This window comes from Thamnophis elegans, chromosome 17, assembly GCF_009769535.1.
Source record: "Thamnophis elegans isolate rThaEle1 chromosome 17, rThaEle1.pri, whole genome shotgun sequence".
Lineage (NCBI taxonomy): Eukaryota > Metazoa > Chordata > Lepidosauria > Squamata > Colubridae > Thamnophis > Thamnophis elegans.
The window spans coordinates 4609026-4631850 of NC_045557.1; the positions used below are offsets into that span (position 1 = coordinate 4609026).

Below are 22825 nucleotides of genomic sequence, written 5' to 3' on the forward strand. Positions count from 1 at the left end.
TGGGAGGCAAGTCAAAAAATCCCCATAGAATTTAAAGTATTGAAGTGGGCAAGAGATGATGGATGGATTATTTCTCCTTTTTTTGTTGTTGTTCTGATTTGCTTTTCTCTTTCTTTCTTTCTTTCTTTCTCAGGTAGGAAGGAAGGGAAGGAAGGAAGGAAGAGGAAGGAAGAGAGAGAGAAAGAGAAGGAAAGAAAGAAAAAGAGAAAGAGAAGGAGAAAGAAGGAATGAAAGGAAGGAAGATAGAAAGAAAGAGGGAGGGAGAGAAAGAGATAAAGAAAGAAGGAATGAAAGACAAACAGAAAGAAAGAGGGAGAGAGAAAGAGAAGGAAAGGAAAGAGAGAGAAAGAGAAGGAATGAAAGAAAGAGAAAGAGAAGGACAGAAAGAAGGAATGAAAGGAAGTAAGTAAGATAGAAAGAAAGAGGGAGGGAGAGAAAGAGATAAAGAAAGAAGGAATGAAAGACAAACACAAAGAAAGAGGGAGAGAGAAAGAGAAATAAAGAAAAAAGAGAGAAAGAGAAAGAATGAAAGAAAGAAAAAGAGAGAGAGAGGAGGACAGAGAGAAGGAATGAAATGAAGTAAGTAAGAGAAAGAAAGAGGGAGGGAAAGAGATAAAGAAAGAAGGAATGAAAGACAAACACAAAGAAAGAGGGAGAGAGAAAGAGAAGGAAAGAAGGAAAGAAAAGAGAAAGAGAAGGAAGGAAAGAAAAAGAGAAAGAGAAGGGCAGAAAGAAGGAATGAAAGGAAGTAAGTAAGATAGAAAGAAAGAGGGAGGGAGAGAAAGAGATAAAAAAAGAAAGAAGGAATGAAAGACAAACAGAAAGAAAGAGGGAGAGAGAAAGAGAAGAAGGAAAGAAAAGAGAGAAGAAAGAAAGAAAGGAAGGAAGGAAGGAAGGAAGGAAGGGAAAGGAAGGAAAGAAAGAAAGAGGAAAGAAAGAAGGAAAGAAAGACAGACAGAAAGAAAGAAGCAAGAAAGCAAGCAAGCAAGCTCAAGTTGCAACTTTGCATCCAAATACTGTAATTCAAAAATAAAAATTAAGATTAAAATAAACAAGTGAGTTCATGGATGACTAAAGCTTACTAATTTGATTCCTTCCGCTATTTCAACCCCCGACTCAAGGGCCAGGACTACAGGTCCCCAAATCCCCAGCTAGGATGTCCCACAGCCCCTCTCAGATAGTCCCATCGTCCTGGGCTTCCCAAACCAGCCACGCTGGCTGTGGATGATGGAGCTGTAGTTCCACACACACACACCCCGTTTAAGAGCCCTGAAGGTTGCAGAAGCGCTCTTTGCTCCAACGTTCCACTAGAGGGCGCTCGTACACAAGCCACCTTCCATACACTCGTTTATAGCAGAGAAATTGGGTGGAAAGAATTGAACACACCGCAATAGAGCATGTACAGAGTGCTTTCAACAGATATAAATCAGGCTCCAGGCCTCGCATCCCTTCGCTTTCATTCTATTCTTCCCCCCCAATCCAACTTTGCAAATGTTTGCTCCCAGGATCCAACGAAGCCGTCAAGCCTCAAGCAGTATATCTTCGTTTTTGGGGGGGAGGATCTCCTCGTGGTCCCCCATCCTTTCCTTTCTCCAGGCCAACCGGAGAAGGGTGCAAAAAAAAAAAAAAAAAAAGCAACGCTTTTCAGAACCTCGAATGGGTTTGCCCGAGGGTGGGGAGGGGAGAAGAAAGGGGGGGCGAGAGTGATTTTGGGGGATTCACACGTGCATCCCCGCCTTCAGACGTGCAATCCACTCGAACGGGGTTAAAAAAAAAAAAAAGAGGTGGGAGAAGGTCCTCCTGGCCGCTAGAGGGCGCGCTGACCCCCTTCTTTTTTTTTTTCCTTTCCCCCCCCCACAAGCCAGCCATCGAGCCAAGCCAGGCCAGAGCGGGCACAAATGGCGAGGCTGGAGCTTTTGCAAGAGGCAAGGAAGGGCTTGGAGTTTGCACAGGTAGGTGGCAGGCGTGCAAAAGGCGTGCAAGGCCTTTTGCAATCTGCAGTGGGGGGGGGGGAGGTCCTCTTGCTTCCCCCCCCTCCCCCAGGTCTCTTCTGCCTCCCCCCCCCCTTTTCCCCATTGCAATGACCCAGCTGGAATTGCAAATGTTTTGCAAATTTTGCAAAAAAACGGGGGGGGGGAGGAGAGAAGGGAGGGGAGGGGGGGTCGCTGGGGACTCCCCCCCTCCCCTTTTTGCCCCTCCCTCTCTGCTCAGCTGACTCTGGCCTGGTGGGAGAAAAGGGGGGGGGTCCTCCTCCCTCCCTGCAATTCCTCCCCTCCTTTCAATTTGGGGGAGAATCCCAGATCTCGTGTTTTCATTGCGCTTTTGGATCGGGGGCTCCATGGTGCGCAGCGGGGAGGGGAAGGGGTGGGAAGTCACCGGCTGGGGAGGATGGGGTCTGTACTCTTGAAGGTTCATCCCCTGCCTGCTTTCTCTGCCCATCCTTCGTTCCCCCCCCCACCCCTCTTCCCAACCTTTAACAGTAACAAGAGTTGGAAGGGACCTTGGGGGTCATCTAGCCCAACCCACTTGCTCACGAATCGGGGACTCGAACCACCGAACTTTTTGATCTAATTTGCAGTGATGGGTCGGAAGCATCCAAACGATCCTTCGTTCCTGACTAGGGCAGCCAGCCAGCATTAAATACCAATAACAGATAGAATAACAGAGTTGGAAGGGACCTTAGGGGTCATCTAGCCCAACCCCCTTGCTCACGAATCGGGGACTCGAACCGCCGACCTAATTTGCAGTGATGGGCCGGAAACATCCAAATGACTAGTTCCTGATTAGGGCAGCCAGCCAGCATTAAATACCAATAACAGATAGAATAACAGAGTTGGAAGGGACCTTGGGGGTCATCTAGCCCAACCCCCTTGCTCACGAATCAGGGTACTCGAACCACCGACCTGCCGACCTAATTTGCAGTGATGGGCCGGAAACATCCAAATGATCCTTCGTTCCTGACTAGGGCAGCCAGCCAGCATTAAATACTAATAACAGATAGAATAACATAGTTGGAAGGGACCTTGGGGGCCATCTAGTCCAACCCCCTTGCGTACGAGTGCTGCACTGGGGATTTGAACCGCCGGCCTTCTTTTCCGAATGACAAGCCTGAGCGCCTTATCCCCTGAGCCACCTCTTCCCATCCCTTGCCCGTGCCTTGCCAGGGGTCGAGCCTCCAGCTCCCACGGCAGTCTATCTGAGCGCGGATTATCTTGGGCACAGCCTGGTTTTTTTCCCCAGGCCTGGCTGGGGATGATGGGCGGAAGAGTCCCGTTGCCCCCCCCTGCTTTGAAACTGCTGGGTTTCGAAATGAATCATTTTGGGGGGGGTGATGGGGAAGTTGTTTGGGGTTGGCAAACAGGTGTCGTTGTGGGTTTCTCGTTTCCTTTTTCGGTCTTTTCACACACACACACACAAACACACACACACACCATAAAACTTGAAGCCCAAATTTGACTTCCGGCTTTGAAATTGGCACCTGCCAGTCATGCCAAGCAGCTAAGCCCCGCCCCTTTCCTCCCCCTCCCCTCACCCCATGGAGAGGACCACCCCCCCCAAAAAAAACCCTTTTTTTGCAAAATTGCACCGTGTCCAAATGACGTTTTTGGCTGAATCCGCTCCCGGCTCATGCCAAAAAACCCGAAAACCTCAAACTGGGTCCTGCGTGCGAATATCGCTTTGGGTTTTGCAAAATAAAAAATAAAAATCGAATTGGATTACGAAGTGTTTTTATCCTTTCCGCTCAACGCAGGGGAAAAACGCACCCGATTATTTTGTCTCTTTGTGTGTGTGTGTGTTTTAAATGAAGCCTGTTGCAGACTGGCCTCCCTCGCAGGGGGAGCGTGCAGATCAACCGTAAGCCAGGATCGGACTAAAACCGTGGCTTGTGGGCACAGCTCAGGCGGTGGGCAAAGGCTCATAAACCGGGAAGGTTCGTGCCACGCTGTGTTTGGAGAGCATTGGGGGTGCCGACCGCAAGCAGCTTTGCAGGCGGGTTTGGGGTTCGAGGGGAAGCCTAGACACCCCCAAAAGATTGAGGAGACGCCCATCCTCTTCAGCATCGTGGTTTAATGTAGGGCCTGTCTCAGCCGCCTCCCGGAAAACACACCTCAGATCTGTGGTTTCCCGCGTGTTTCCGCCAGAAGTGACTGAAAACCAGCCCTTTTTCCTGGATTGGCTAGATGTCCACCTGCGGGGAACTTTGCAAAAGTGACAAAATACAATTTTAAATCGCTTTAAAAACCCTCGTTTTGACCCGCACATTTCCTCCGCTCTGCCTTCGAGGGCCTCCCCTGTCGACATTTTGTGTTGTGATTGTCGTTTTTTCGTCGTTGTGACACGAGGACGTTAAGTGCAAGGAATTAAACCGAGAGTTTTAAGGGACGCTGCGAGGAGCGGGCAGGAATTCAACGGGTAGAGCTGGTAGCCCATCTATCCCTTTTTATGTCTGCTCCAGCAAAATGCGCCTTTTTTTTTGCAAAATCCAGGAATAAACACGAAATAAAAAATAAACCTCGAACGGATGACGGGCAGGCCCGGGTTTACGACGGCTCGTTTAACGGCGGCTCAAAGCTGCAACGGGGCTGGAAAAAAGGGATTTGACTGACCATTTTAATGCCCATAAAAATTTAAATTTGGGGATCACAAAGAGATCCAAATTCACAGGCGTGGCAGCTGCTTCGTACTTACGACCGGTCGTCTCATTCCCCTTCTGTGACTTTCGGACCAGCCGCGTCAATTGGGGGGGGGGGAAGGAGCCAGATTTGCTTAACGACCGGATAAGCAACTTATGTATAAAACAAGGACGCGAGGAAAAGTCATTGAAAACTCAACTTAGGAAACGACTTGCTTAGCAACGAGGCTCCGTGGCGGGTTGTAAGTCGAGGAGCGAGGGGGTCAGCCGGGGAGGGTGGCGAAAGAGGCGCTGCCGTGTTCCTGTTTTCCCCAGCCAGGTGAGGCTGGAGGTGTGAGTTGTCGTGCCAGACCCGAAATAGAATTGTGACACCTGGGCACCGACGGATCGCGGCGTCTGCCCTTGAACGCGGGGGAAAGTCCTCCTTTTGCGCCGCAATGTCTGTTCTTCTCCAGCCATTGAGACCCCCGTTCATGCGGAGAAGGAGGGCCCACTTTGGGGGGGAAAAAATAAACTAACTCCCCGCAAGCAGAAATGTAGCCCTTCAAGGAGAAAAGGGCCTAACTTTTAATGAGGAGGGAACTTTTGTCCTCCCCATCTCCTTACTATTATTTTTCAGCATGTTAGACCCCATTAATTCAGAGAAGGAGGGTCCACATTTTTTAAAAAAACAACAGCTCCTTGCAAGCAGAAATGTAGCCTTTCAAGGAGAAAAGGGCCTAACTTTTCATTGATGTGGGAATTTTTGTCCTCACTGTCTCCTTATTGTTTTTTCAGCAAGTGAGACCCCCATTCATGCGGAGAAGGAGAGCCCACTTTGGGGAAAAAAAATAAACCAACTCCCCGTAAGCAGAAATGTAGCCCTTCAAGGAGAAAAGTGCCTAACTTTCAATGAGCAGGGAATTTTTGTCCTCCCCATCTCCTTACTGTTATTTTTCAGCATGTTAGACCCCATTAATTCAGAGAAGGAGGGTCCACATTTTTTAAAAAAACAACAGCTCCTTGCAAGCAGAAATGTAGCCTTTCAAGGAGAAAAATGCCTAACTTTCAATGAGCAGGGAACTTTTGTCCTCCCCATCTCCTTACTATTATTTTTCAGCATGTTAGACCCCATTAATTCGGAGAAGGAGGGTCCACATTAAAAAAACACCAGCTCCTTGCAAGCAGAAATGTAGCCCTTCAAGGAGAAAAGGGCCTAACTTTTAATGAGGAGGGAATTTTTGTCCTCCCCATCTCCTTACTATTATTTTTCAGCATGTTAGAACCCATTAATTCGGAGAAGGAGGGTCCACATTAAAAAAAAAAAAACCAGCTCCTTGCAAGCAGAAATGTAGCCTTTCAAGGAGAAAAATGCCTAACTTTCAATGAGCAGGGAACTTTTGTCCTCCCCATCTCCTTACTATTATTTTTCAGCAAGTAAGACCCCATTAATGCGGAGAAGGAGGCCCCATCGTGGAAAAAAAAAAACCAGCTCCCCGCAAGCAGAAATGTAGCACCTCAAGGCCAAAAGTGCCAAAATTTCAATGTGCAGGGAACTTTTGTCCTCCCCATCTCCTTACTATTATTTTTCAGCATGTTAGACCCCATTAATTTGAAGAAGGAGGGTCCACATTAAAAAAAAAACCCAGCTCCTTGCAAGCAGAAATGTAGCCTTTCAAGGAGCAAAGGGGCTAACTTTTCATTGATGTGGGAATTTTTGTCCTCACTGTCTCCTTATTGCTTTTTCAGCAAGTGAGACCCCATTAATGCGGAGAAAGAGGGTCCACTTTGGGGGGGAAAAATAAACCAACTCCCCGTAAGCAGAAATGTAGCCCTTCAAGGAGAAAAGTGCCTAACTTTCAATGAGCGGGGAACTTTTGTCCTCCCCATCTCCTTACTATTATTTTTCAGCATGTTAGACCCCCCATTAATTCGGAGAAAGAGGGTCCACATTAAAAAAAAACAGCTCCTTGCAAGCAGAAATGTAGCCTTTCAAGGAGCAAAGGGCCTATCTTTTCATTGATCTGGGAATTTTTGTCCTCCCCATCTCTTTACTATTGAGACCCTATTAATTCAGAAAAGGAAGGCCCACATGAGGAAAAAAACTGCTCCCCGCAAGCAGAAATGTAGCACTTCAAGGAGAAAAGTGCCCAACTTTTAATAAGCAGGGAATATTTCTCCTCCGCATCTCTTTGCTATTATTCTTCAGCAAATGAGGCTCCTTTAATTCAGAGGAGGAGGGTCCGCCTTGAAAAACCAGCTCCACACAAGTAGAAGAGTAGCACCTCAAGGCCAAAAGTGGCAAAAATTTCAATGAGCAGGGAATATTTAGCCTCCCTGTCTCCTTCCTATTGCTCTCCAGCAATCGAGACCCCTTTAATTCAGAGAAGGGAGGTCCGCATGAGGGGGGGGAAAAAAACCAGCTCCCTGCAAGCAGAAATGTAGCACTTCAAGGAGAAACCAAAATTTTAATGTGTAGGAAATTCTTTGTCTTTTCCTTCCTTTTTCCCACCCCTGTTTTTCCAGCTCTTCGTTTTCACGCAAGCATCGTGCGCCTCTGTGTGTGCCTGCTTTTTCCATGCCTCTGAGCATGCACAGGGTCCCGTGCCAGCTGTCGGTTTCGCGCCCCCACCCCACCCCGGGACGAAAGGCCGGTTTGGGGAACGAGACTTTTGCTCTGAATAAATCTCGGGGGAAATGTTCTTTCCCTTTTTTTCGTCGCGAAGCCGAGAAACGGGCATTTCCTCTTTTGACTCACCCAGCCCTTCCCCGGCGTTTTGCGTTGACTGCAAAAAAATATTAAAAAATAAACCACACACACACACACACAAATACACAACTTGCACTGTTGCCGCCCCAATTCGCAACGCTTCTCCTTTCCAGCACCGGAGAGCCACCGGTTCGGGCCAGAGGATTCCAGAGGCGTTGCGGCGGAGGGGGGGGGTATCCCGTTCGCTCATCCGGGGCAGCTGGGTATCGTGCCCCTCCCTTCCTTTGGCATCAGCAGTTCGGGTGGGTATGCGGTGGGCAGCGCCAGTCAGTTGGCCCAGGGTGACACCTGGGAGGATAGAGGCCTTGGTCTGGAGGAGGAAACAGCAGTGGGGGGGGGGCAGTGGGGGGGGGGGACTCCAGATCCCATGGTTCTTGAGGCCGGCAGTTGGCGCAATGGGCATCAATCAAAAGGAAAGCTTGCCAACTTATGATTCAAAGAGCTTTTTAAGAAACTTTTCCTTTTCCTTTATATTTTTTTCTAAACTTCCTTCTTCGCTCCTTTTTCAGCGTGTTTAGCCCGAAAAGATTTCCGCGTTTCTCCTGTTTTCTTTTTTAAAAAATTGTTTAAAATAATACTCTTGATAATCTCTTTTTTCAACTTCTTTTTTCCTTTCCTGTACATTTTTTTTTTTACCCTTTCTTTCCTCCCTCTTGATTTATTTGCTTGTTTAAAAAAAAAAACACTACCAACTTCTTTTTTTAAATATCTTTTTAATGTGTCTGCTTGGGGGGGGGGGGCAGTGGGGTTGGACTAGATGGCCTACGAGGTCCCTTTCCACCCCTGTTAAACTGTTAAAAGGGTCTTCCCCTCACCTTTTTCATTTTTTTAAAAAGAGTCTTCTCTTCAACCTCTTTTTTCCCCAGTTTCCTTTTTCTTTTTTCTTTCAAAAAAACCCCAAACGCTCTTTAAACTTCTTTTTAAACTCTTTTTAATGCCTTCACGATGGGAAGCGTACCCGCTGTTTTCGCGGCCGGCCTTCGAATCCGAACGTCGTCGAAACGATAGGGAGGAAATGAGAAGGACGAGAGGAAGGGTCTCACCAGACCTCCATGGCAACCGGAGCCCGCAATGTTCCGCACGGACCTTCCGCCGTTGCCCGGACAGTCAGGGGGCCTATGGGGTTTGCCCTCCGACTGCTGGGATCATCACCCTCTCGTTTTTCTTCCCTCGCTGCAGATGCCGTGAGGCCGCGTCATGGCGGAGGAGTGGGCCCCGCAGCTGGTGGACTACTTTGTGGTGGCCGGCTTGGTGGACACCTCCAAACCGCTTGAAGATGACACCCAGGGGTCTCGTCCGGCCCGCCCGAGCGAGCCCATTGTGGACGTCGCGGTTATCGTCCGCTCGCAAGGCGAAGAGGTCCCTCAAGGTTTCACCTGTATCGACCGTACCACCTCGGGGCACCCTGTGGAGCTCAACACCAGCCTCCTCAACAACCCCCAGATGTTCGTTTGCTACCGGCGGGGGCGGGATAAGCCCCCCATCGTGGAATTGGGGTAGGTCGCGGAAGGTTCGGGAGGGATCCAGCAACCAGCTGAGAACAGCTATCCTGTCCTTTTCGGAGGCAACTCCGTACTATAATTCCCAGGATTGAGAGGGGCGCCTTATGCGTTCCACAGTAGCATGAAAAGCCCTCTCTGTGGACACGCCAGCCGTCGCCCAGCCCAGCTCCACCGTGCATGCGTCAGGGGGCGGGGTGCATGCGTGGGAGGGCGCTTGCATTGTATTTTGAGGCCTTCCGCAGGTGCGGCCCACCTCGCGCCCCGTTTTGAGCCTGGAAAGCCGCCTGCAGCAACCCAGGAGCCAAAATGGGCACCGGCGGGGCGTGCACATTACACGCGGCGACAAAAAGTTTAGGCCGACCCAATGCCCTAATCCCGTTCCCTGGGAGGGTGACCGTGTATGACGTTTCTTTTTTTTTTAGGGTGCATTATGGGGGGAAGGACCAGCCCAAAGCGGGCTACAAAATCGTCGACACCACGCCCTACAGCCACTCGGCCAACCTGGCCTCGGGTGCGCCCGGACACCAGCACACCTTCCTGACGTATCGGCGGGCCAGCGAGGGGCAGGCCTTCAGCGCCTTGGGGATCACGGACATCTGCCTTATCATGCCCAGCAAAGGGGAGAGCACGCCGCACACTTTCTGCCGGGTGGACCGGAACCTCAACGCCGGGATGGTGAGTCGGAGGGAGGGAGGGTGGGAAACGACGGGTCCAGGCGCTTTCGGGCGGCTGTTCGCGAGAGTCCCTCACAGCCCGGCCCACCGGGTGGCGGGTGGTGGAAGGGGTCGTCTTGAGAGTCCCCCAGTGTTGGAAACTCGTGACCCCCGTGGCGGGAGGAGGGGGGGCAGCTCCATGTTTTTTTTATGGAAAGAGGCGGGAATCCGTTGCTGGTTTTGTGTCTCGTTGGACGAAGCCGATGGGCAACTTCTCGGATCTCACCTGTTTCTCTGATGGACTGACACCCCGTCTTACTCTCTTCTCCCCCCAAAGTGGGGACCTGCCCTCTACATCTGCTACAAGATGGCGCTCGCCCAAGGAAACACTCTTGTCTACGAAGCAGGTAAGGAAAATACGGGAGACGTTTCGCGACACGAATCTTGGCTTTTGGAGGTTGGTTCGCGGGGCACAGTCTCCAAGGGCGGGCCCAGCCAAGCTCGGGAGGCGGTAGTCAATCCCGTAGTTTGCCAAAGCAAAGAGAGGCAAAGAAAGAGAATGATGCTTTCACCTCTCCACCATGCTTTATTTCTTGTTTTTTCCTTTTAATTATTTGTGAGAAATCGCTCCAGAAGCATCAAAATGGCATCGGAATAAAGATTTAAAAGCACATTCTAATTTCCTACTTTCTTACGAAGAGTTGAATATATCCTGTTGGTTTAAGAGGCAGGAAATTGCTATTAAGCTTCAAAATAAACATAAATATCAAGAATCACGAATACTTGCTCAACACACTGGCTGGGGAATTCTGGGAGTCCAACCCGAGAGGGATTCTGGGAATTGAAGTCCATCCCCCTTAAAAGGATTCTGGCTGGGGAATTCTGGGAGTTGAAGTCCACCTGTGAGGGATTCTGGGAGTTGAAGTCCATCCCTCGTAAAAGGATTCTGGCTGGGGAATTCTGGGAGTTGAAGTCCACCTGTGAGGGATTCTGGGAATTGAAGTTCTTAAAAGGATTCTGGCTGGGGAATTCTGGGAGTTGAAGTCCACCTGTGAGGGATTCTGGGAATCGAAGTCCATCCCTCTTGAAAGGATTCTGGCTGGGGAATTCTGGGAGTTGAAGTCCATCCCTCTTAAAGTCGCCATCTTTGATGCTGACATCGATGTCTGAATCCTCCATCCTGTCAACTTGCTTGTTTTAAGCCAAGATGGCTTTCCTCCCTTCCCAGGTCTCCTCAGCCGCTTCCCGGAGGAGGACAACGAGGTTTTCCCACTCCCCGAATCGGTGCCCGTCTTCTGCCTGCCCATGGGGGCCACCATCGAAAGCTGGCCGGCTGACACGAAGTACAATCTCCCCATTTTCTCCACCTTCGTGTTGACCGGCGCCTCGGGGGACAAGGTAACGCGGGCGCAGAAAAAAGGGGGTGTGTGGAAAACCTGAGTTTCTTCGGGTGGGTGCTTTGCACCCCTAAGATCCACCTCTTAGTCCTCATCTTACGACCACCATCCAGCCCGACGCTTCCATGGCTGAGCGGAACATCGGGGAAGTGAGCTTTGCTCCACTTTACGACCTTCCTTGCCCTCGTCATTAAGCAAATACACGCCGTTGTTAAGTGAGGAACACGGTAGTGAAGCAAATCTGCCCTCCCCCCTTTGTCAGAAGGTCACAAAAGGGGAACACATGACCCCCAGGACGACCGTGATAAATACCGAACCGGTTGCCCAACATCTGAGTCTGGATCACGTCAGCGTAGGGCGGTGGTCGTAAGTGTGAAAAAACGGCCGTAAGTCACGTTTTCCCCAGGCCTTTGGTCCCTCGTCACTAAACAACTCCGTTGTAAGTCGAGGACTACGAGTACCTGAATATTTCTGGCCGTTTTGAAACGGGAGGCCACCAAAATATCCGCCTAGATCTTCCTGGTGAGGCGAAGTGTGTCCGGAGTAACTCTGCTCCCTTCTCCTCCCTCTCCCCGTACTCCAGGTTTACGGGGCCGCCATGCAGTTTTACGAGTCCTTTCCCCGAGAGCGCCTCACCGACCGGCAGTCCATGTGCCTCAACCTCCTCACCGTGGTGGACCGCCGCCCCATCACCAACAAGTCCATCCAGACGCGGAAGAGCATCTGCGTTTTGTCTCACTGGCCGTTCTTCGACGTCTTCCGCAAATTCCTCACCTTCATCTACCGTTACAGCATCTCCGGACCCCACGTCCTGCCCATCGAGGCGTAAGTGGGGACGGGGGGGTAGTGGGGACGGGGAAGGGGGTCCAGAGGAAGCCCACGGTGGATGGGGGTGAGGGTGGGAGAGAAGTAAGAAGGAACCGCCCTCGCTTTTCCCGTTCCCGCTGCGGCTTGCTGGCGTTCTCCGGTAGACTGCTCCTGGCTGTGGAGGCTTCGTCCCAAAGCCATTGAGCAGAAATCAACATTCCACAGGCTAGACTCTCCCGCCAGGCCCAAATGTCGTCCCTTGTGTCCCTCGTCGACACACCCCTTTGTTGCGTCTATCACAACCGTTCACAGGCTGAGATTGTTACAAAATAGGCTTGTCTGTTTTCAACCATTCTCTCCCTTCTGCTGTTTCCTTAGGCATATTTCTCACTTCATGTACAACGTTCCTTTCCCGTCCCCGCAGAGACCTCGGATCTTGGTTCAGGTGAGTGGCAGCCCAGGACCTGCCGAGCCGATCTCTGCAGAACTGAGCCAGGAGTCTCTCGGAGAGTCCCGAACGCATTAAGCGAACGTATGGTCTCCTGCAAACTCCACTCCCCTGTCGCTCCTCTTTTAGTTCCTCTGGGAGGGGCCATTCACCATCCACCTGTGGCCTTCCTCCCAAGTCGACCCCTGTTCTTTAGCTCTTCCCTTCGTCTGGCAACTCTGGGAACAGGCTCCACCTGTTCTTCTGCCTCACTGATGTCCGACTCCGAAGGCAGCTGATAACCGGCGTACGACTCTGGCCCCCACTCTGCCTCCGACACAGAGCCTTCCCCAGACTCCCCAACCCTCCTCGGATGCCCGCTCCGCTAGTGGCCCGTGGCAGTATTTGGCAGTTGTGTGAGATGTTGTGTTGTTAAATCGGCTCCTCCCTCTTTTTTCGCTCCTTAGATGTCCCCCTACGACAACCTGCTCTTGTGCCAACCTGTGTCGTCCCCGCTACCCCTCAGGTAAGGGCGGGACGAGGCAACCTGGAACCGCGTCCAAATTCTGCCAGCGGGAAATGTAGAATTTTTTTCTCCTCCCCCTCCTGTTTGCAGTGGGGCCAGCTTTCTCACCCTCCTGCAGACCGTGGGGCCCGAACACGCCGTGGCACTGATGGTGGCTGTGCTCACCGAACAGAAGCTCCTCATCCATTCGCTGCAGCCGGACGTATTGACCAGCATCGGAGAAGCTTTGGTCTCGGTTAGTGTCCGTTCCCCTGAAGGCAGGGGAAGGGGAAGAAATGGGGGGCTGGGTACCTCAAGAACGCAGGGAAAAATTGGGGAGGGTCCCTATACACCTTGGCTACTAGATTAGTCTCCCCAAATTGTGAAGATCCTGGGGGATGCTGGGAGTTGAAGTCCACCCCTCTTAAAGCATTGCCTCCTGCAGGATTCTGGGAGTTGAAGTCCACCCCTCTTAAAGCATTGCCTCCTGCGGGATGCTGGGAATTGAAGTCCACCCCTCTTAAAGCATTGCTTCCTGCGGGATGCTGGGAGTTGAAGTCTACCCATCTTAAAAGCATTGCTTCCTGCGGGATTCTGGGAGTTGAAGTCCACCCATCTAAAAACGTTGCTTCCTGCGGGATGCTGGGAGTTGAAGTCCTCAAGGCTTAGCAATTGTCCTGCTTGGACATCCCTGCCTGAAAATGTTACAGGCCAGCTGTGTTTCTTCCTCCAGATGATTTTCCCCTTGCGCTGGCAGTGCCCCTACATCCCCCTCTGCCCGCTCACCTTGGCCGACGTGCTGTGTGCTCCGGTGCCCTTCATCGTGGGCCTCCACTCCAGCTACTTCGACCTCTACGACCTGCCGCATGACGTCATGTGCGTGGACCTCGACACCAACACCATCTTCCAGTGAGTGTCCGCATCCTGCAAATTGCGACGGTCGTTAAGCGGCTCTTCACAAGTGCCTGAAAATGGCCCCAAAGTTGCCAAAAACGACCAAAAAACAGAGCATTTCTGGACCATTTTTGAGGTGGTTTCAGGCCGTTTTTCATGCTGCTTTTGGGCTATTTTCATGCCGTTTTTCGGGCCGTTTTTCGGATTGTATTTTAGCCCCAAAACAACTTGAAAACAGCCCAAAAATGGCCTGAAAACAGCAGAAAAAATGGCCAAGAAACAGGATGTTTTCGGGCCATTTTTTCAGGCTGTTTTCAGGCCGTTTTGTGCCGTTATTCAGGCCATTTTGGGGGGCCGAAAACGGCCCAAAAACAGGGATGCGTGTGCCGGAAACCCGAAGAACAGCTGCTCTTCCGGCACTCGGGTGCGCGCCTCTACACACACACACACACACGCATGCCCGTTCTGATTTGGGCACTACATTTTTTTAAAATTTGCCCCGTTCTATTTTATACGAAGAAAGATCAAGGCGGAGCTGCCTCGAGTTTCTTTCTCAACTTTCTTTCCATCCCGGGGCGTGCAATGTTTTTTCTTTTGCAAAATTGCTCCTCCAATTCCTTGAGGTGTCTCCTTTTGAATCCTTAACCCTGAGGGCGAGCGAGGGGAAACGGGGAGGGGTGTGTGTGTAGGGAGTGTGATACTAGCGTTCCCGGGGACCCCCCGGCAGGAGGCACTAATCGTAGGGGCAGCTTTGCCGTGTGCACAGGTGTGAAGAACGGAAGCTGTTGTCGGCGCGCTCCCTCCCGCGGAAGCCCTGTAAAGTTCTACTGGCCTCGTTAAACGCCCAGTACCAACAACTGGATGAAAGTAAGTCGAAGGGGTGAGAATTTGGCACGGCGGGTGGGCATGGATATCTGTTCTGACCCCCCTCGTCCCACACCAAAACACTCCAAGCCAAAGATACTTTACGGAATTTATTCACAGACAGACAGGTCAATCTTTTTTTTTGGGGGGGGGTGGACACAGGATTCCAGGTGTGATAAGATAAAAGGAGACAGGAAGAGACAATCAATTGTGACGCAACACAATTTTGCAGTGTTTCAAGAGGGCACCGGAGCCACGATTCATAGTTTGGGGCTTCGAAATAACCTAGATTTAATTTAACAATTGGATATGAGAAGGGAAGGTTAGAAATATTTTTGGACTATATATAAAGATTATTAATAACAATAATAATTATAATAAAAAAACACAAAACTATATACAGTTAAATTTTAACTAATTGGGGGGAAAATGCTATGATATAGGATATAGTTATATAAAGAAAGGATAATGATAATAAATTATATATGTGGAGGATTAGAAAACTTTGGTATTAAATATTATGGGTGTTTTAGCTAAAACAGGATATGAGGACTTAAATGTTAAATGGAGGATTTTACAAATAAGTAAATGAAATGCCAGCATGTGGTTATGGATTGAATCTTGGTCTACTTAAGGATGAAGGATGTTTAAATAACTGTAGTCAAATAAAAGTGGAGGTATGATGATGTCAATATAGTAAATATTTGAGTTAAGATATTTCAATGAATATGAATTATATTTGATGACGGTGGAAGAGATGCACAAAAGCTTTTTGCAACCAGCTGGTGTACTTTTTACAATATATGTTTGTTTTGAAAATAAATAAAGAATTTATTTATTTATTTTTTAAAAAAATAACCTAGATTTAGTAGGTTACTACTAACCTACGCTAACTAACGCTGTTACGTTCCACCTGGTAGTAACCAGCCAGAGGTTCTCCCGAACCCCAACTCGGCTCTCTCTGCAAAATATTACGCCAGGATTCAAAGTGGCCCCCTCTGGATCCCGAGGGGGTAAATTGGGCAGGTTTTGGCGTCCCCCCCCCCAAAATGGTTCAGGCCATCCTTTTTGTTATAGTGTATAACCGTCCGGTCGAGGAGGCTTCCTTGGAATTCCTGCTGACCGACTACGACGTCATCTATGGACGCCGGAAACAGCTGGAGCTGGACATCCGAGGGGCGTTCCTACGATTCATGGCTTGTCTGTTGAAAGGCTACCGTGGATACCTCCGGCCCATCACCCAGGCTCCCTCGGAGAAAACCCGAGATTCGAGCAGTCTCTTTTTCCTGCAGGGTAGGAAAACTCAGCTCGGTTTTTTTTTTTGGGGGGGGGGGGGTTGACACGTTTTAGAGCAGGGGTCTCGAACACAAGGCCCGCCGGCCGGATTCGGCCCGCGGAGTTCTTAAAGCTGGCGAACGACCAAACTTAAATAGCAAACGACACACACACACACCCGCGGTGCCTCGGGCAGCCAAAATGGGATGCGGAGGGAGGCCCCCACGCTGCCCGGTTTTGGCGGGCAAAGTGCTGCGGGAGGCTGTCCAGGCCCAAAACGGGCTCCCCACACTCCAGCCGGCCCCGGAGGAGAACTACGATGTTGATCCGGCCCTCCAAGAAATCCAGTTTGACACCCCTGTTTTAGAGCAAGCATCTTGCTTGGGGAGGAGATCACAATAAAGAGGCTTTTGTTAAACCGTGTTGTGGCCCGCCAGCAAAGTTGGCAGCAGAGTCGGACAGTGAGGAGGGTTGGGGAGGAAGATGGGCCAGTCCTGGAGTCTGGGGAAGGCTCGGACGAGGGCTCTGCGTCGGAGGCAGAGAGGGGGGCCAGGGCCGTCTGACAGTTATCAGCTGCCTTCAGAGTCAGACATCAGTGAGGCAGAAGAACAGCTGGAGCCTGTTCCCAGTGTGCGCATGCACAGAGTTGCCAGATAAAGGGAAGAGCTAAGGAACAAGGGTCGGCTTGGGAGTATGGCCACAGGCGGACGGTGAATGGCCCCTCCCATAGGACATAAAAGAGGAGCGAAAGGGGAGTGGGCTTTTTGCAGGAAACAATCACTTTGTCCTGTCATTAGATTTGTTTCCGGAGTGTGAAGATCTGTCCGTGAATTGCTCGCTCCCTCCCTCACAGGTTTCCTGAAGTCCCGCGAACGGGCCTACCACAAATTCTACGGACAGCTTTTACGGACCCAGCTCTTCACGCAGTTCATCGAGGAATGTTCTTTCGTCAGCGACCGCCACGCTTGCCTGGAGTTTTTCGATTCCTGCGTCGACAAGGTAGCTGGAAGGAGATCTGAATTTACCATTCGGTCGGGTTTTATTTTTAACGGCTTCTCTTAATCTAGTCTTTAGGGGGCTCGAAGTTGGGTGCGCGCCGGAGAAAAAGAGACGAGAGATGACGTTTAACCACGAAATTCTTCTCTCGCCGTCCTAAAAACTTGAACCTCGGTTGCAAGGCCTAGTAAAGAACCCATTGGTTGCTACTAAAAAGAAAGGAAAAGCAATTGGGGCTAATTCTCGACAATGGAACCCCCAAATTTCCGTTGCTAAGCGAGACATAAGTGTGCTTTGCCCCATTTTGCAGTCTTCCTAGCCACAGTTTTAAGGGAATCGTTACAGTTGTTAAATTGGGAGGGCTGCAGTGGCCTAGAGGCGGAGTTCTTGCCTCACAATCCGGAGGCTGTGAGTTCAATCCTAGGTAGAGGCAGATATTTCTCTCTCCAGGCACAATGGGAATATATCGGCTGGACAAAACTCCACATTGGCGACAGGGAAGGGCATCTGGCCATTAAAACACTCTGCTAACTGCATTCGGTTGCTCAGACTCCACCTCACAAAGGGTCGTTAAATGGCAATGATGATTACAATTGTTAAATTAATAACAACATCGTTAAGTAGACATGTCCATCACATATGATAATATTTCTGGTAATTGGTGGCATTTCCAACACTTCCAACTATTTAGACATGTTTTTGAGGCGGCGCAGAAGGCGCGCACACAAGCAAAGCACATGCACGGAAGGCCAGGCACATGTGCCCGAAGTGAAGCGCGTGGTTGCGCGCGGGACGAACCATTGGTAGCAAAATGTGAAAGCCACCGCTGCTCTCCATCCTGCGTGAGCAGGCGAAGATCTTGAGATGGTTGCCGTCACGGGACGGTTTCCTTAAATTTCAATTTTCCGTCGTCCTTTTGTTGATCTCAAGGTCCAAGTGGACTTGGAGAAACCTGAAGAAGCTCCTTTGATTGAACTGGATGACACCCAGGGCAGCGAACACACCGTTTTTATTATGCCCCCCGAGGAACCCACCGGACCCAACGGAATGGAGCTAGTGCCATCGTACAAGTGAGTGTGTCCCAACTGGGGAAGATGCAGATAGTCCACACGGGGGGTGGGATTCAAAAATGTTAGCCATCGGTTTTCTGCCCAGTTGCTGGGTGGGTGTGGCCATGGTGGGTGTGGCCTACTGCATCATTGCAAAGCCGGGGGGGGGAGTTTTCGCGCTCCCGAGGCTCCGGAGGTTTTCTTCCAGCCTCCGGGAGGATGAAAACGGCCTCTCCCGTGCTCTGGAAGCCCTCCGGAGGCGGGAAGCAGGCCCGTTTCCAGATTTCTGGAGCTTCCAGGAGGCCAGTTTTTCATCCTCTCCAGAGCCTCTGCCGAGTTTAGTTTAGTTTAATGAAATTTGTATGCCGCCCACTCCCGTTGGGACTCTGGGCGGCTCACCCAGGCAAGATAAAAGCATTTTTTAAAATTTTAAAATAAGAAATACAACATTAAAATTAACACAACATCCATTCTGTCCAAGAGGGGCTGGATATTAATCAACAGGCCCCAGGCCTGCCGGAACAGCCAGGTCTTGGTGGCTTTACGGAAGGCCGGGAGAGTGGTGAGGGTCCGGATCTCTACGGGTAGTTCGTTCCAAGGCCCATCCAGAACGGGCCGCGTGACGACTCCGGGGAGAGGAGTGGTAGGCTTGCAACTACCGGTTTGGCAAACCAGGTGTAAAATTAGCATCCGGTTGGCCCAAACCAATCTGGAGCAGCTGAATCCCACCTCTTGAGCCCGTTTAGTGACCGTTCCCGCCACTGAACAAATCCCCAAACGAAAACCCAATGAATCTATGTGAATGTTTTGAGTAAAAACTTTTTTTCCCCCCTTCTTCCTTGAAATTATGCTTGGATGCCCCTATAAATCCTTCTAAGTCAATCGAGGCAAAAATTTGCATTAGTCCTAAACGCCGTTATGCTTAAAACGAATCTCCCTGCATCGCTCCAACTACCCACAGCTCTCCGTTTTTGTTTTTGTTTTTGGTTTTTAGATACGATAGCTTCCCGATGCTCCAGACCAAGCTCTTTCAGCGGGACCAACTTATGCCCTCCCTGTGCCAAGCCCGAACCAGCGCCCCCAGCAGCCCAGCCCCTCGCCGCACCCAGCAGGTAAATATTGCCAGGACTCTGTTACATTTTGCAATCCAATTTCCCATCTTGGGATTTCCTGGTGGTCTCCCGTCCACATACGGGTCAGTCCTAGCCCTCCTGAGCTCCTCTCAGCCCAGCCGAGGTTGTTTGTTTGTTTTTTAAATATATTTTTACATTAATACAGTGCTTAATAAACATCGTATTGTCTGGGTCAATAATAATAATTAACAACAACAAAACATCTATATACATTATTCATTAAATAATTGTGACACATTTTTCAATGTTCAGTTGACTTGAGTTTCGTGTGTAATGAATAAAATAAATAATAATAATAGTAGTGTTATTTCTTTATACATAGTGATAAATCTGTCATCCTTTTACTTGTACATAGTAGTGATTTTTCCTGTTCTAATTTCTCCCTCTATTGCCCAACCATTGATAAAACAAATCCCACGTTAAAAAATATTCTGTATCTTCCTTTTCCTTTATCTTCAGTGTCAACTGATCTATTTCTCCACATTCTAATATTTTCTTTAATTACATTTTCATCTGTAGGAGTTTCCTCATTTTTCCAATACTATGCTCACTGCTATAATATTATATATATAATATATAATATATAATTGAATTTGAATTGAATTGAATTTTTTTTTTTTGAATTGATTTTATTTGTAGGCCGCCCTTTTCCCTGAGGGGACTCAGGGCGGCTCACAGAAACCAGGGAGAGGGGAATACAAAACAATACAATACTAAAACAACAACACATAATAAAATAATACTCAACATGCATACAACATTCGGGCGGGGCAATGGTCCTTATCCCCAGGCCTGACGGGCGAGCCAGTTCTTCAAGGCTATGCGGAAGGCCTGGACGGTGGAGAGGGTGCGGATCTCTACGGGGAGCTCGTTCCAAAGGGTCGGGGCCGCTACTGAGAAGGCCCTCCTCCTTGTGGTTGCCAGCCGGCATTGGCTGGCCGATGGGATGCGGAGGAGGCCTAACCTATGAGATCTTATAGGCCGTAGGGAGGTAATTGGCAGAAGGCGGTCTCTCAAGTATCCAGATCCACTGCCATGTAGGGCTTTATGGGTGGTCAATAGCACCTTGAAGCGCATCCGGAGATCGACAGGTAGCCAACGCAGCTCGCGGAGGATAGGTGTAATGCGGGTGAATCGAGGTGCACCCGCGATCACTCGCGCGGCTGCGTTTTGTACTAGCTGAAGTCGCCGGATGCTCTTCAAGGGCAGCCCCATGTAGAGCACATTGCAGTATTCCAGCCTAGAAATCACGAGGGCCCGAGTGACAGTTGTGAGCGCCTCCCGGTTCAGGTAGGGTCGCAACTGGCGCACCAGGCGTACCTGGGCGAATGCCCCCCTGGTCACAGCCGCTATATGATGGTCGAATGACAGCTGTGGATCCAGGAGGACTCCCAAGTTGCGAACCCTCTCTGAGGGGTGTAGAATTTGACCCCCCAGCCTGAGTGTTGGATTAATGGCCGAATTTTTGGGAGGAAAACACAACAGCCACTCGGTCTTTTCTGGGTTGAGCACAAGCTTGTTAATCCTCATCCAGTCCATGACGGCTTCGAGCCCCCGGTCCATTACGTCAACCGCTTCATTGATTTGGCACGGGGCGGACAGATACAATTGAGTATCGTCCGCATATTGATGGTATCTAATCCCGTGCCTACGGATGATCTCTCCCAGCGGTTTCATGTAAATGTTAAATAGTAGGGGGGATAAGACCGAACCCTGCGGCACCCCATATTTTAGGGGCCTTGGGGACGATCTCTGCCCTCCCACTAACACCGACTGCGACCTGTCCGAGAGGTAGGAGGAGAACCACCGTAACACGGTGCCTCCCACTCCCACCTCCCGCAGTCTTCGCAGAAGGATACCATGGTCGATGGTATCGAAAGCCGCTGAGAGGTCAAGGAGGACCAGGATGGAGGGATGTCCTTCATCTCTGGCTCTCCAGAGATCATCCATCAATGCGACCAAGGCGGTTTCAGTGCTGTAACCGGGTCTGAAGCCTGACTGGAAGGGGTCTAGATAGTCTGCTTCCTCCAAGGACCGTTGGAGCTGGAAGGCCACCACCTTCTCAACAACCTTCCCCAAAAAGGGGAGGTTGGAGACCGGGCGGTAGTTATTAAGGACAGCTGGATCTAGGGATGGCTTCTTCAGGAGGGGTCTCACCACCGCCGCCTTCAGTGCGGCGGGGAAGTTCCCCTCCCGAAGGGAGGCGGTTACAACCGCCTGGATCCAGCCTCGTGTCACCTCACTGCAGTTAGAAACCAGCCATGAGGGACACGGATCCAAAGCACAGGTGGAGGAACTCACAGCTCTCATGGCCTTGTCCACATCCCCGGGGGTAACCTCTTGAAACTCAACCCAGAGCTGTTGTACTTGGTCCCCCTGAGTCTCGGCTGGAACTGCAGATGTGGAGTCCAAGTCCGTCCGAAACCGAGCAATTTTGTCCGCTAAGAATTGGGCATATTCTTCAGCTCTGCCCTGCAAGGGTTCCCCCGCCTCCCTTTTGTTCAACAGGGAGCGGGTTATCCTAAACAGGGCGGCTGGCCGGGACTCTGCGGACGCAACCAGGGAGGCTATATGTGATCTTTTAGCTGCCCTAAGTGCCCTAGTATATTCCCTGGTGCAGGTGGTTACCATTGCTCGGTTCGATGCGGACTTATCGGACCTCCAACGGTGCTCTAGGCATCTCCTCCGGCGCTTCATCTCCCGGAGCTCCTCGGTGAACCAAGGAGGTCTCCGGGATCCGCCGCCTCGGAGGGGCCGCAGTGGCGCAATCCGGTCGAGGGCCTCTGACGCTGCCGAGTGCCACGCAGCAGCCAGAGTCTCCACCGGACTGTGGGTGAGAGTATCAGGAATAACCCCAAGCTCTGTCTGGAACCTTACTGGCTCCATAAGACGCCTGGGGCGGAACCACCTGGTCGGTTCCTCCTCCCTACAGTGGGGGTTGGGCTTCCGGAAGTCGAGCCTCAGTAGGCAATGGTCTGACCACGACAGGGGTATGATGTCACTCCCCCTCAGACCAAGATCACACATCCACTGCTCCGAGAGAAATACAAGGTCAAGCATGTGTCCCGCCGAATGGGTTGGGCCTCGGATTACTTGAGTCAAGCCCATGGCTGTCATGGAAGCCATGAACTCCAGCGCCCCGTCAGAGTTTTCACCGAGCGTCGGCAGATTAAAGTCCCCCAGGACCATCAGCCTAGGGAACTCAACTGCCAGCTCGGCTACTGACTCGAGGAGCGAGGGGAGGGCTGCTGCAACGCTGTTGGGAGGCAGGTACGTTAGCAGCAAACCCACTTGACCCTTGAGGTCCAACTTTAACAGCAAAGACTCACACCCGACAATCTCCGGAGCAGGGACCCTACGAGGAACTAACGACTCCCGGATAACAGCGGCCACACCCCCACCCCTTCCCTGGGCTCTCGGCTGATGCAGCACCTGAAAACCTTCTGGGCACAGTTCTACGAGGGGGACTCCTCCCTCTGGGCCCAGCCAGGTCTCAGTAATACATGCCAGGTCTGCCCTCTCGTCTAAAATTAAGTCCCGGACGAGAGGTGCTTTATATACAACAGACCTGGCATTTAGCGACAACAGCCTGAGACCAGGGTCCTGATTACTTACACCATCTGGTCTTGGAGTGGGACTCCTAGGGCCGGAAGGAGGGATCTCTGTGATGTAGCGAACCCTCCTTCCCCGGTAATGGCCTGCCCTAGAGTCCCCGCCGTATCTGCCCCTCCCTGTCACGACCGCAATACCCCGACCCTCTCCCGTGTCTTTAGCCCCCTCAGCCACCCCCATAGCCCCCGCAATTCCCGGCAGGTCCTCCGAATCAAGCACACTCATTTATACACTCAAGCAGTCCCCACGTGATAATTAAAACACATAAAATACAAGAGTCATAGGGTAATAAAAGTGGGATCATCCAATTCACACATACAATCACATGC

General features: G+C 50.7%; 1 protein-coding gene across 1 annotated transcript in view; it reads left to right on the forward strand.

Annotated features, from left to right (window-relative positions):
• The first annotated feature begins 1860 nt into the window (after window positions 1-1860).
• The window catches only part of DENND4B (DENN domain containing 4B), a 31774-nt gene continuing 10809 nt past the window's right edge, over window positions 1861-22825 (forward strand). The window contains exons 1-15 of the mRNA XM_032234000.1: window positions 1861-1952; window positions 8562-8878; window positions 9307-9559; window positions 9875-9944; window positions 10766-10935; window positions 11518-11759; window positions 12120-12186; window positions 12636-12694; window positions 12785-12929; window positions 13407-13582; window positions 14334-14434; window positions 15509-15724; window positions 16560-16705; window positions 17633-17772; window positions 18746-18863. Coding sequence (XP_032089891.1) covers window positions 8580-8878; window positions 9307-9559; window positions 9875-9944; window positions 10766-10935; window positions 11518-11759; window positions 12120-12186; window positions 12636-12694; window positions 12785-12929; window positions 13407-13582; window positions 14334-14434; window positions 15509-15724; window positions 16560-16705; window positions 17633-17772; window positions 18746-18863 — 2202 coding nt within the window. The 5' untranslated portion in view covers window positions 1861-1952; window positions 8562-8579. The remainder of the gene's footprint in view (window positions 1953-8561; window positions 8879-9306; window positions 9560-9874; window positions 9945-10765; window positions 10936-11517; window positions 11760-12119; window positions 12187-12635; window positions 12695-12784; window positions 12930-13406; window positions 13583-14333; window positions 14435-15508; window positions 15725-16559; window positions 16706-17632; window positions 17773-18745; window positions 18864-22825) is intronic.